Source organism: Lepisosteus platostomus, chromosome 13, assembly GCF_059453375.1.
Source record: "Lepisosteus platostomus isolate fLepPlt1 chromosome 13, fLepPlt1.hap1, whole genome shotgun sequence".
Classification (NCBI taxonomy): Eukaryota; Metazoa; Chordata; class Actinopteri; order Semionotiformes; family Lepisosteidae; genus Lepisosteus; species Lepisosteus platostomus.
This window is the reverse complement of record NC_142623.1, coordinates 13501321-13512140: the sequence shown is the minus strand read 5'-3', so window position 1 is coordinate 13512140 and position 10820 is coordinate 13501321. Positions and strand designations below refer to the sequence as shown.

The 10820-nt window shown below is 50.1% G+C and overlaps 2 protein-coding genes across 2 annotated transcripts; one reads left to right on the top strand and one right to left on the bottom strand.

Moving 5' to 3' along the window:
• Positions 1-2994: 2994 nt before the first annotated feature.
• On the bottom strand, positions 2995-5142 carry wdr83os (WD repeat domain 83 opposite strand). Its single transcript, XM_088603262.1, has 4 exons — positions 4983-5142; positions 4388-4493; positions 4000-4097; positions 2995-3335 (listed from the first exon to the last, which is right to left on the bottom strand). Exons 1-4 carry the CDS (start codon positions 5030-5032, stop codon positions 3269-3271), a joined length of 321 nt encoding a protein of 106 aa, XP_088459388.1. The 5' UTR covers positions 5033-5142; the 3' UTR covers positions 2995-3268.
• A 41-nt stretch (positions 5143-5183) lies between these two features.
• Positions 5184-10375, top strand: wdr83 (WD repeat domain containing 83). Its single transcript, XM_088603255.1, has 10 exons — positions 5184-5690; positions 6079-6186; positions 6633-6753; positions 7230-7335; positions 7944-7992; positions 8358-8484; positions 8705-8772; positions 8963-9071; positions 9893-10007; positions 10093-10375. The coding sequence occupies exons 2-10, from the start codon at positions 6084-6086 to the stop codon at positions 10240-10242; spliced, it is 948 nt and encodes a 315-aa protein (XP_088459381.1). The 5' UTR covers positions 5184-5690; positions 6079-6083; the 3' UTR covers positions 10243-10375.
• Positions 10376-10820: the final 445 nt, after the last annotated feature.

Genomic DNA, 10820 nt, shown 5'->3' with positions numbered 1-10820 from the left:
CTGGTCCCCCGAGTGACGGGAGAGAGTGAGGCAGCTCCTGTCCCAGCCTGCAGCCCGTACAGACACAGCGAGCAGAGTCCAGCCCAGTGAGCAGAACCCGATCCAGAGAGCAGGGTCCAGCCTAGGGAGCAGAGTCCAGTCCAGAGAGTAGAGCTTGACCCAGGGAGCAGAGTCCTGCCTAGGGAGCAGAGTCCAGCCCAGAGAGCAGAGCTTGACACAGGGAGCAGAGTCCAGTCCAGAGAGCAGAGTCCAACCCAAAGAGCAGGGTCCAGCCCTGAGAGCAGAGTCCAGCCCAGAGAGCAGAGCTTGACCCAGAGAGCAGAGTCTTGCCTAGGGAGCAGAGTCCAGCCCAGAGAGCAGAGCTTGACCCAGGGAGCAGAGTCCAGTCCAGAGAGCAGAGCTTGACCCAGAGAGCAGAGTCCAGCCCAGAGAGCAGAGCTTGACCCAGGGAGCAGAGTCCAGCCCAGAGAGCAGAGTCCAGCCCAGAGATCTTCATCTTCATTTCATCATTAACTGTCAATATTATTAGCTTTATCACACTTGCCTGTTCTTACTGCAGGTTGCTTATTGCTGTGCAGCACACAGAGAGAGACGGGACAGGCTCCTGTCACCTGCCCTGTGGCGCCCTCTGGTGGCCGAGTGTGGCAGTGCAAGCAGAGCTGTTTTCCTCTCAATAGGGGACAGGTCCCCAGGGAGTCGGCCGCTCGCCCAGATCTGTCACAGGTTCCTCCTAACGACTGGCTAACGAAGCGGGGCACTGCCTCCCTCTAACAAGCGTGTCGCTAAGAATAGCCCCGTCCTGATTCTGCAGCTCGCAGTGCAGCGTCCCAGTCCCACAGCAGAGCATTAAAGCAGCAGAGTTGTGCGATGGAGCTGTAACTACTATCACTGTTAGTTACTCTCTCTATTACTCCCTCCCACAATTATTCTCTCATTGTTACTCATCATTAGGGCGGAGTGGTGGCTCTGTGGCTAAGGCTCTGCACCTGTGGCTGGAAGGTTGCTAGTTCAAATCCCACAGCCAGCAGAAAATCCTTATCTGTTGGGCCCCTGAGCAAGGCCCTTAACCCCAGCTGCTTCAGAAGGGCTGTATAAATGGCTGACCCTGCGCTCTGACCCCCAGCTTCTCTCCCTGACTGTGTGCTTGGTCTCATGGAGAGCAAGCTGAAGTATGCAAAAAGACAAATTCCTAATGCAAGAAATTGTATATGGCCAATAAAGTGATCTTATCTTCTGATCTACTCCCTCCCAGTATTACTCACCCTGTTACTTTCTGACTATTACTCCCTTTCATTGTTACTCTCTCACTATTACTCTCTCCTGCAATTACTCCCTTTGCTATAACTGTTAGCTCCTCCTCTAAACCACCGGCGAAACACCTTGGGCTCCTGTCCTGGAGTCCCCAGAGACACCCCAGGAACCCCAGCTCTGAGCCCCCACGGACACCCCTGGAACCCCAGCTCTGAGCCCCCAGAGACACCCCAGGAACCCCAGCTCTGAGGCCCCACGGACACCCCTGGAACCCCAGCTCTGAGCCCCCAGAGACACCCCAGGAACCCCAGCTCTGAGGCCCCACGGACACCCCTGGAACCCGAGCTCTGAGCCCCCGGGGTCACCCCTGGAACCCCAGCTCTGAGCCCCCAGGGTCACCCCTTGAACCCCAGCTCTGAGCCCCCGGGGTCACCTCTGCAATCCAGCCTGTGGGCCTGTTTCTGGGTCGCTCCGCCACCTGGCAGAATCACAGGATAAAACTTTGCTAAACTAGGTCAGCGCAGCGCCCCTGTGCCGGCGGCTGCGTTAATCACCCCTGGGCTGCAGTAATTATTCATCTGCCGTCACCGAGCAGAATCATCGCCTTCGGCCCCCGAAGCCTCTCCGCACAACCAGCTGCCCTCCAGGAAGGAGCGGTGCAACACTGCTGGGGTCACAGCCTGAGGCTCTTCTCCTGGGGTCCCCAGACCTGAGGTCCTGCTGCTGGGGTCACCTGGCATGGGGTCAGGGAAGGAGCTCCCTCTATTCAGCCTGTCTTGTTTATCTGAATGACAGTATCCTCTCGTTCCGAGGGTCTCTTCCCGCTGTTTCACGAGCCGTTCCAGGGAATCTGCTCCGGCCTCTCGCCTCAGCTGGGGCGTGCTGTTGGTCCGGAGTGCTCTGATCCCGGATTCACCGTGATCCTGCAGCCCTGCCTCTGGTGGACTGTGGAACACAACACAGGTCTCACCGGTGTCCGGTGACAAGCAGACACGGGCCCCTTCTCACAGCTGTTTTCACTCTGCTGCTCGCTCCAGTGGACGATCAGGCGATGACCAGCGCAGGACGCCCGCGAGCAGACTCACATTGGAGGAGGCGTGTGGGAGAGATCTGGGCCTCCAGACTCAGGCTGAGAGAAGAGTGGGGTGACAGTGACACCTAGTGGCCTGGCTCTAGAAGTTCCAAGTGACATTGGGGGCACAGTAGGAAAGGAAAAGGGATCTTAATAGTGAAAAGAGACGGGAGAGCAAAAACTACACTAAATATATATACATGAACCTAAACAGAAATTCATAACATGAATGAGTCATGAAAAACTGAATTCATTTTTCCAATTAATCTTCAGTAAATACATGTACCCTAGCCACACCTGGTGTCAAGGACATAAATACTCCAGAGCAGTCTAGTACAGTTCAGAGCAGAGTACAGCAGTCTGGTACAGTGCAGAGCAGTCTAGCCCAGTCCAGACTACAGCAGACTACAGCAGTCTGGCCCAGTGCAGACTACAGCAGTCTGGCCCAGTGCAGACTACAGCAGTCTGCTCCACGGCCGAAACGTTGTGTTCTCTTTCTTTTTTTTTTTCAGCATGGAATAAACCTATTACTTGTTCATTTGCAGCCTACGCATGCTGACGCAGCTACCCACCTGAACTACTACAGCAGTCTGGTACACTATAAGATTGCTACAGTTTGCTGACTTAAAACAACAACGGAGGGACAGACAGAGCAGTGAACATTTCTGAAAAATATTTAAAATCTGTGGGTTTTATTCCAGATACTGTCCAATGTTTCACAATGCAAATAAAAAAACATCAGAGAGAGAAAGGGAGAGAGAGAGTGTGAAGGAGATGAAGAAGGTCTAGAGGGCTGAGGAGTGACAGGAAGGGCTGAGGAGTGAGCTATCAGGAAGCTCTCCCCCTCCTCTCCCTCCCCAGGTGTCCGGGCAGCAGCGCAGCTGGACTGGGTCCTGATGCTCCAGGCTCGGTTCTTTTTCAGAGCCTCTCCATGTCTGGTCTTCGTTACCACGGTGGGGACATGGGCTGGGGGTTCTGCAGGTATGACATCACTACAGCCGAGATGGACAGCCTGCAGGCAGACAGACAGGGGTCACCGGAAGACTGGAAAGATGACGACCACTCGGACAAACAGGGATCAGTCAGACAGACAGGGGGCAGTGGGTCTTGAAAGATGATGGTCACTCAGACTGTTTGGAGGCTCGGGACACAAAAGAAAGGGAGAGAGACCAGAGACACACAGACAGGGAGGGAGACAGACAGGGAGACCAGAGACACACAGATAGGGAGGGAGACAGACAGGGAGACCAGAAACACACAGATAGGGAGGGAGACAGACAGGGAGACCAGAGACACACAGACAGGGAGGGAGACAGACAGGGAGACCAGAGACACACAGACAGGGAGGGAGACAGACAGGGAGACCAGAGACACACAGACAGGGAGGGAGACAGACAGAGAGACCAGAGACAGACAGACAAGGAGACCCGAGACACACAGACAGGGAGGGAGACAGACAGGGAGACCAGAGACAGACAGACAGGGAGACCCGAGACACACAGACAGGGAGGGAGACAGACAGAGAGACCAGGGACCAGAGACCAGGGACCAGGGACCAGGGACCAGAGACCAGGGACCAGGGACCAGGGACCAGGGACCAGGGACCAGGGACACACAGACAGGGAGACCCGAGACACACAGACAGACAGACAGACGGGGAGACAGGAGATGCTCACATGAAGCTGCTCATCATCTGCTTGGTGTCCTCAGAGCTGCGGGAGTTGGCGAAGCTGATGAAGGAGCAGTAAACAGCAATCCACGCACACCACTTGAGCTGTAACACAACGCACACAACAGTTAATACACACACAAACTGTGATCCACGCACACCACTTGAGCTGTAACACAACGCACACAACAGTTAATACACACACAAACTGTGATCCACACACACCACTTGAGCTGTAACACAACGCACACAACAGTTAACACACACTGTGATGCGCACACACACACTACTTGAGCTATAACACAAACCGTACAAGTTAACACACACAGCGATCCACACACACACTTGAGCTGCTAAAACACCGACGCACCGCTGACACACAACAGTGATTGCACCTTGAGCATCAGCCCACACATGCTGAAGATCATCCCCAGCAGGTTCATGTAGTCAGGAGTGGGGTCTTCCAGTGTGGGGTTTGTGTCTGTGCTGGGGGGCTTGTACCTGAGAGAGAGGAGAGATACACAACAACACAACTTACTGGACTGAGCGCGCACACACACACAGATATCACTGTCATGAGAAAGAGGTGAGATACACCACTGACTGGACTGAGCGCGCACACACACACACTGGACACTGCTGTCATGAGAAAGAGGATAGATGCACAACAACACAACTGACTGGACTGAGCACACACTGGACACCACTGTCCTGAGAGAGAGGATAGATACACAACAGCACAATTGACTGGACACCACTGTCCTGAGAGAGAAGGTAGATGCACAACAGAACAAATGACTGGACTAATTCCACACACAGACATCACTGTCATGAGAGAGGAGAGATACACAATAACACAACTGACTGGACACACACGCACTGGACACCGCTGTCCTGAGAGAGATTAGCGATTAACTTCATTGATCCCTCGTACAGCTACTGTGACGCGGGTCAGTCATCGGCCGAGCTGGCGAAAGCTCCGCTACTAACCTTTGGATCTTGTTCGGTCTCCTGGGGTCGGACGTGCTGTTGGAAGACATATTTGTCTTAGTTTGGGTGTTGAATGTAACAGAAGACTCGACTTCACTCGTCCTCTTACCCTACAATCCACATGAACTACGTCATCAGCGACCGGCCCAGTCCCCTTTGAAACGTCACTTCCTTTTCCTCGGACCGGAAGAGGAGGTAGAGGAAGTGTAACATCAAAACAGACCTCATTTATTTTCCGGCAACTGTAAAACGTCCTCAGATGGATTTGTTTTTATCACATAGTGTTTTTTTTAATTCTTGATTTTTTTAAATAAGAACTGTTCCAAAAGTTTGCCTCAGCTATCACCGTAGTGATAGTTTTCGTCTTTATGCCACTCACGTTTTTTCCCTGTCGACGGGAAACACTCGCTAAAGACACTGGTTCCTATGGTTGAGATTAAGTTTTATAATAAATTACAGAAACAAATCTTTTTGTCTGTTCAACATTTTGAATTGCGATTTTCAGTTAACACGGTACTTTAGTTTTCTTATGATGTGAAAAGTGAAAACTTATCTGACGAGGGTGTATATCTTCTGTCCCAGCAAGAAACAATTCCTTATTCGATGAATCGAGAATATTGGTTTGTAAGAAAAGTTTTAATTATTTCAAATCCAGTTTAAGACAGACAAACTGAGACAGCCCGCCCACAAGGTTTCCTGCTGGCTTCGGTAAGTGTATTATTGTTTTTGTTGTTATCGTTGTTGTTGCTGCTCGCATAAAACGTAAATTCAAGTGTGGAATAGTGACAAATCACATCGAGATAAATTATATACTGGAATGATTTTCAATGTCGCAGTTCAATCACACCGTCTCTAATTCTATCTCAGTTTGACTCTCATTTTTTGTTCCTGTCACTGCCAGTTTAGTTTGATAAATTCAGAGATTTTTACTCGAATGAACGATGCATTTCAGTGTTCTCAAAACAATTACAGAACAGTTACAGTCTCTCTTATTTATGTGCCAGTGTAACCCAGTTTCTGTCTCTCTCAGTGTCAGTGTAACCCACTCTATCTCTTAGTGCCAGTGTAGCCCAGTCCCTGTCTCTCTATCTCTTAGTGCCCATGGCGTTTCCTCTGCCCAAGCCCCAGCCTCCGCAGTTGCCCAGTGTGCTACTTCACACCCTGGACTGTCATCAAGGAGCAGTTCGAGCTGTGCGCTTCAATGGTGAGACACTTCTGCAGTGTGTGTATCTAGGTGGTGTGTGTTTTCTATGTGTGTGTCTCAGTGGTGTGTATCTCAGTGTAATGTGTTTTCAGTGTGTGCATCTCAATAATGTGTGTATCTCAGTGGTCTGATCTGTGGCAGTGATCACTGTGCTGTGCTCTCCTAACGGATGGTAACTATGTGCTGACCTGTGGCAGTGATCACTGTGCTATGCTCTCCTAACGGATGGTAACTATGTGCTGACCTGTGGCAGTGATCACTGTGCTGTGCTCTCCTAGTGGATGGTAACTATGTGCTGACCTGTGGCAGTGATCACTGTGCTATGCTCTCCTAACGGATGGTAACTATGTCTTGAGCTGTGGCAGCGATCACTTTGCTGTGCTCTGCTAGCTGATGGTAACTATGTGCTGTGCTATAGCAGTGATCACTGTGCTGTGCTCTGCTAGCGGATGGTAACTACGTGCTAAGCTGTGGCAGTGATAAGACTCTGCGACTATGGAGTGCTGGACGTGGGATTTTGCTGCAGACCTACAGTGGACACGGCTACGAGGTGCTGGACACTGATGGGTGAGTGCCTGTATTAACCTCTCTGTCTGTCTCTCTCTCATTTTCTACCCCTCTATCTCTCTCTCTCAATATTACCTTCTCCAGTTTTTCTCTCTCAATGTCAAACCTTCTGTCTGTCTCTCAGTATTAACCCCTGTGCCTGGCTCTCTCCCATAGTATTAACCGTTCCGTCTGTCTCTCTCAGTATTAACTCTTCGTCTGTCTCTCTCAGTATTAACTCTTCGTCTGTCTCTCTCAGTATTAACTCTTCGTCTGTCTCTCTCAGTATTAACTCCTCCATCTGTCTGTCTCTCTCGGTATTAACCCATTTGTCTGTCTGTCTCTCTCAGTATTAACTCCTCTGTCTGACTTTCTCAGTATTAACCCCACTGTCTGTCTGTCTCTCTTTCAGTATCAACTCCTCTGTCTGTCTCTCTTTCAGTATTAACTCCACTGTCTGTCCCTCTCAGTATCACCTCCTGTGTCTCACTGTACAGCTCCTATGACAACAGCCAGCTGTGTTCCTGCAGTGCAGATAAGACTGTGATTCTGTGGGATGTGGCCACAGCCCAGGTGACCCGCAAGCTGAGAGGACATGCTGGGGTGAGACAGAACTGAGAAAGAGCTGGTCTTCTGTTTCTGATTTTCACAGCTGATCTCCGAGAATATTGATATTGATGTCGCAGACACCATTCCCTTACTCCACTTTGAAGAGTGTGGAAACCAGTCTGTGAGGGAATGTACATTCCTGACTGGTCTGTACAGTTGACATGTGCCTGGGAGGCTTCAGCAGGGAGTGGCCATCTTGTCTCTAATGGAATTCAGGTTTAGTTCACTCAGTGAAATGAATGAAGACTGACAGCTTAATTGAAAACTGTTATAAGCAAAGATAATCGGACTCAACTGATAAAAACTGGGACTAGCGGAGCATAAGTGTCTATGGGGGGGATAAAGAACTGTGAAAACTCAGACCGGGAAAGATCAGTAATTTTTTTATTAGATGAACAGAAACTTTATTACTCTGACTTCTGGCACAGCACTTCATGCCAAATTGAGTCAAATGTTTGTTTTTCAAATTTAATTTGAAAATAAATAACTGGCATATACAGTATATTCCTTTTTTTTGTTCTTAAAAGCTCTTTTATTTAGTAATCCCTCTGTGTTGTGTGCTTTAACATTGAGATGTTTTCTGTCACCTTCTCTCTGCACAGAAGGTGAACTGTGTCAGATTTAATGAAGAGGCTACAGTCATTGTGTCAGGTCAGAGCCAAGGGGAAGGGGCTGCGCCTGTCTGCGCCTGTCTGCGCCTGTCTGCGCCTGTCTGCCCCTGTCTGCCCCTGTCTGCCCCTGTCTGCCCCTGTCTGCCCCTGTCTGCCCCTGTCTGCCCCTGTCTGCCCCTGTCTGCCCCTGTCTGCCCCTGTCTGCCCCTGTCTGCCCCTGTCTGTGCCTGGGCGGGGCTGGGCGGGGCTGAGCAGGGTTGTGTAAATCAGTTCAGTGCTATGTGTGTCTGTGTGTCAGGGGTTGTGTGTGACTGTGGTTCAGGTCAGAGCCAAAGGGCAGAGGCTGTGTGTGTCACTCTCTTAGTGACAGTGTTGCTCACAGTGTGTGTGTGTTGTGTACCCAAGGCTCTATAGACAGCACAGTGCGTTGCTGGGACACGCGATCCAGGAGGCCCGACCCGATTCAGATTCTGGACGAGGCGCGAGATGGTGTGAGCAGTGTTGAAGTGTCTGAACACGAGCTGCTGACCGGGTCAGTACTGAACCAGCACTGCAGGATTAAACTGTCACTAACTGCAGTACTTTAACAGTGTCCATTCCTGAGTCAGTGTGAAAGAAATAAAGATTAATTTTGTTCAGACTCAAACCCTGTCTCCCCCCTGTCTCGTCAGGACTGAATTAGCAGTGTGAAAGGAATAAGGATTGACACCTGTATTCAGACTCTCTGCCTGTATCTCTCCCTGTCTCTGCAGCTCGGTGGATGGCAGAGTGCGGCGCTATGACCTGCGGATGGGTCAGCTGTTCAGCGACTTTGTAAACAGTGAGTGGCAGTGCTCCTGTTTCAGGGCTGTGCTGTGGAAGTGGGAAATCAAGTGTGTGTTTGTCATTGACAGTGAACATGTTGGTGATGGTGTGTGTCAGTGAATATGTGTGTTTGACAATGACGATGTGTGTCAGTGTCACATTTCTCACTGCAGTGCTTATCACCTCTGTCTCTCTCTGTCCTGCAGGCCCCATAACCTGTGTGTGTTTCAGTCAGGATGGACAGTGCACTCTCAGTGCCAGCCTGGACTCCACCCTCCGGCTGCTAGACAAGAGCACCGGGGAACTGCTGGGAGAGTGAGTGCATCACACTGTCCACCCTGTCCTCACTGTATTCACACTGTTCCCACACTGTCCACACTGTAATCACTATCACACTGAATATACACTGTCCACTGTAGACAACTGTATTCACTCTGAATATACACTGTATTCACATTGAATACACACTGTTCACTGTAGACATCTGTATTCACTCTGAATATACACTGTCCACTTTAGATAACTGTATTCACTATGAATATACACTGTATTCACACTGAATACACACTGTCCACTGTAGACAACTGTATTCACTCTGAATATACACTGTATTCACATTGAATACACACTGTTCACTGTAGACATCTGTATTCACTCTGAATATACACTGTCCACTGTAGATAACTGTATTCACTCTGAATATACACTGTATTCACACTGAATACACACTGTCCACTGTAGATAACTGTATTCACTCTGAATAAACACTGTATTCACACTGAATACACACTGTCCACTGTAGACAACTGTATTCACTCTGAATAAACACTGTATTCACACTGAATACACACTGTTCACTGTAGACAACTGTATTCACATTGAATACACACTGTTCGCTGTAGACAACTGTATTCACTCTGAATATACACTGTATTCGCACTGAATACACACTGTTCACTGTATTCACAGTGAATATACTCCTTTCACTGTAAACAGTGTTTATTACACTATCCGCTACACATCCTCCCACACCGAATTGGTACTGGTGCTGATGTCACAGAGCCTCCCACACTGGATTGGTACCGGTGCTGATGTCATAGAGCCTCCCTCACTTTCAGCAGTATCTCTCTGTGCAGGTACACCGGACACAGGAACAGCAGCTACAAGCTGGACTGCTGCCTGTCAGAGAGAGACACCCACGTGCTCAGCTGCTCTGAGGACGGACATGTGTACTTCTGGGACTTGGTGGAGGTCAGGAGGGTTTGGCAGAAGGAGGGATACATTTCTTTCCTGTTACAGTAGAATGAGGACTTTCTCACACTCCACTCTCTTGCAGGGCTCTCTGGCATTGAAGCTGCCTGTTGGAAAAGGAGTCGTCCAATCACTGTGCTTCCATCCCACGGAGCCCCACCTTCTCACCGCCATGGAGGGGCGTGTTCAGATCTGGGGGGTGGAGTCAGAGGAGAAGGAGGAGGAGTCAGGCTAGGGACCCGTCTGTATCTTGGATTTCCAGCCCAAGGCCCAGTGACAAGAATGAAAGAAAATAACTGTATTTTTTCAAATTCTTCTTTTTTTTAATTATTTTGATACTGTGATATAAAATTTCAGTGCATTCAAAATTTTGTTGTGTTTTGTTGATTTGTGTATACCATTCAGAGCTGCCAGCAGTGCTGTTGGTGAGAGCTGTGTCCCTCCTGCAGGGGGCGCTCACTCTGCTGTGGGCCTGCAGTGCTGTCAGTGAGAGCTGTGTCAGCCCTGCAGGGGGCGCTCACTCTGCTGTGAGCCTGCAGTGCTGTCAGTGAGAGCTGTGTCCCTCCTGCAGGGGGCGCTCACTCTACTGTGAGCCTGCAGTGCTGTCAGTGAGAGCTGTGTCCCTCCTGCAGGGGGCGCTCACTCTGCTGTGAGCCTGCAGTGCTGTCAGTGAGAGCTGTGCCCCTCCTGCAGGGGGCGCTCACTCTACTGTGAGCCTGCAGTGCTGTCAATGAGAGCTGTGTCCCTCCTGCAGGGGGTGCTCACTCTGCTTTGAGTCTGCAGTACTGATAGTATGGACCCGTTGGGAAGACC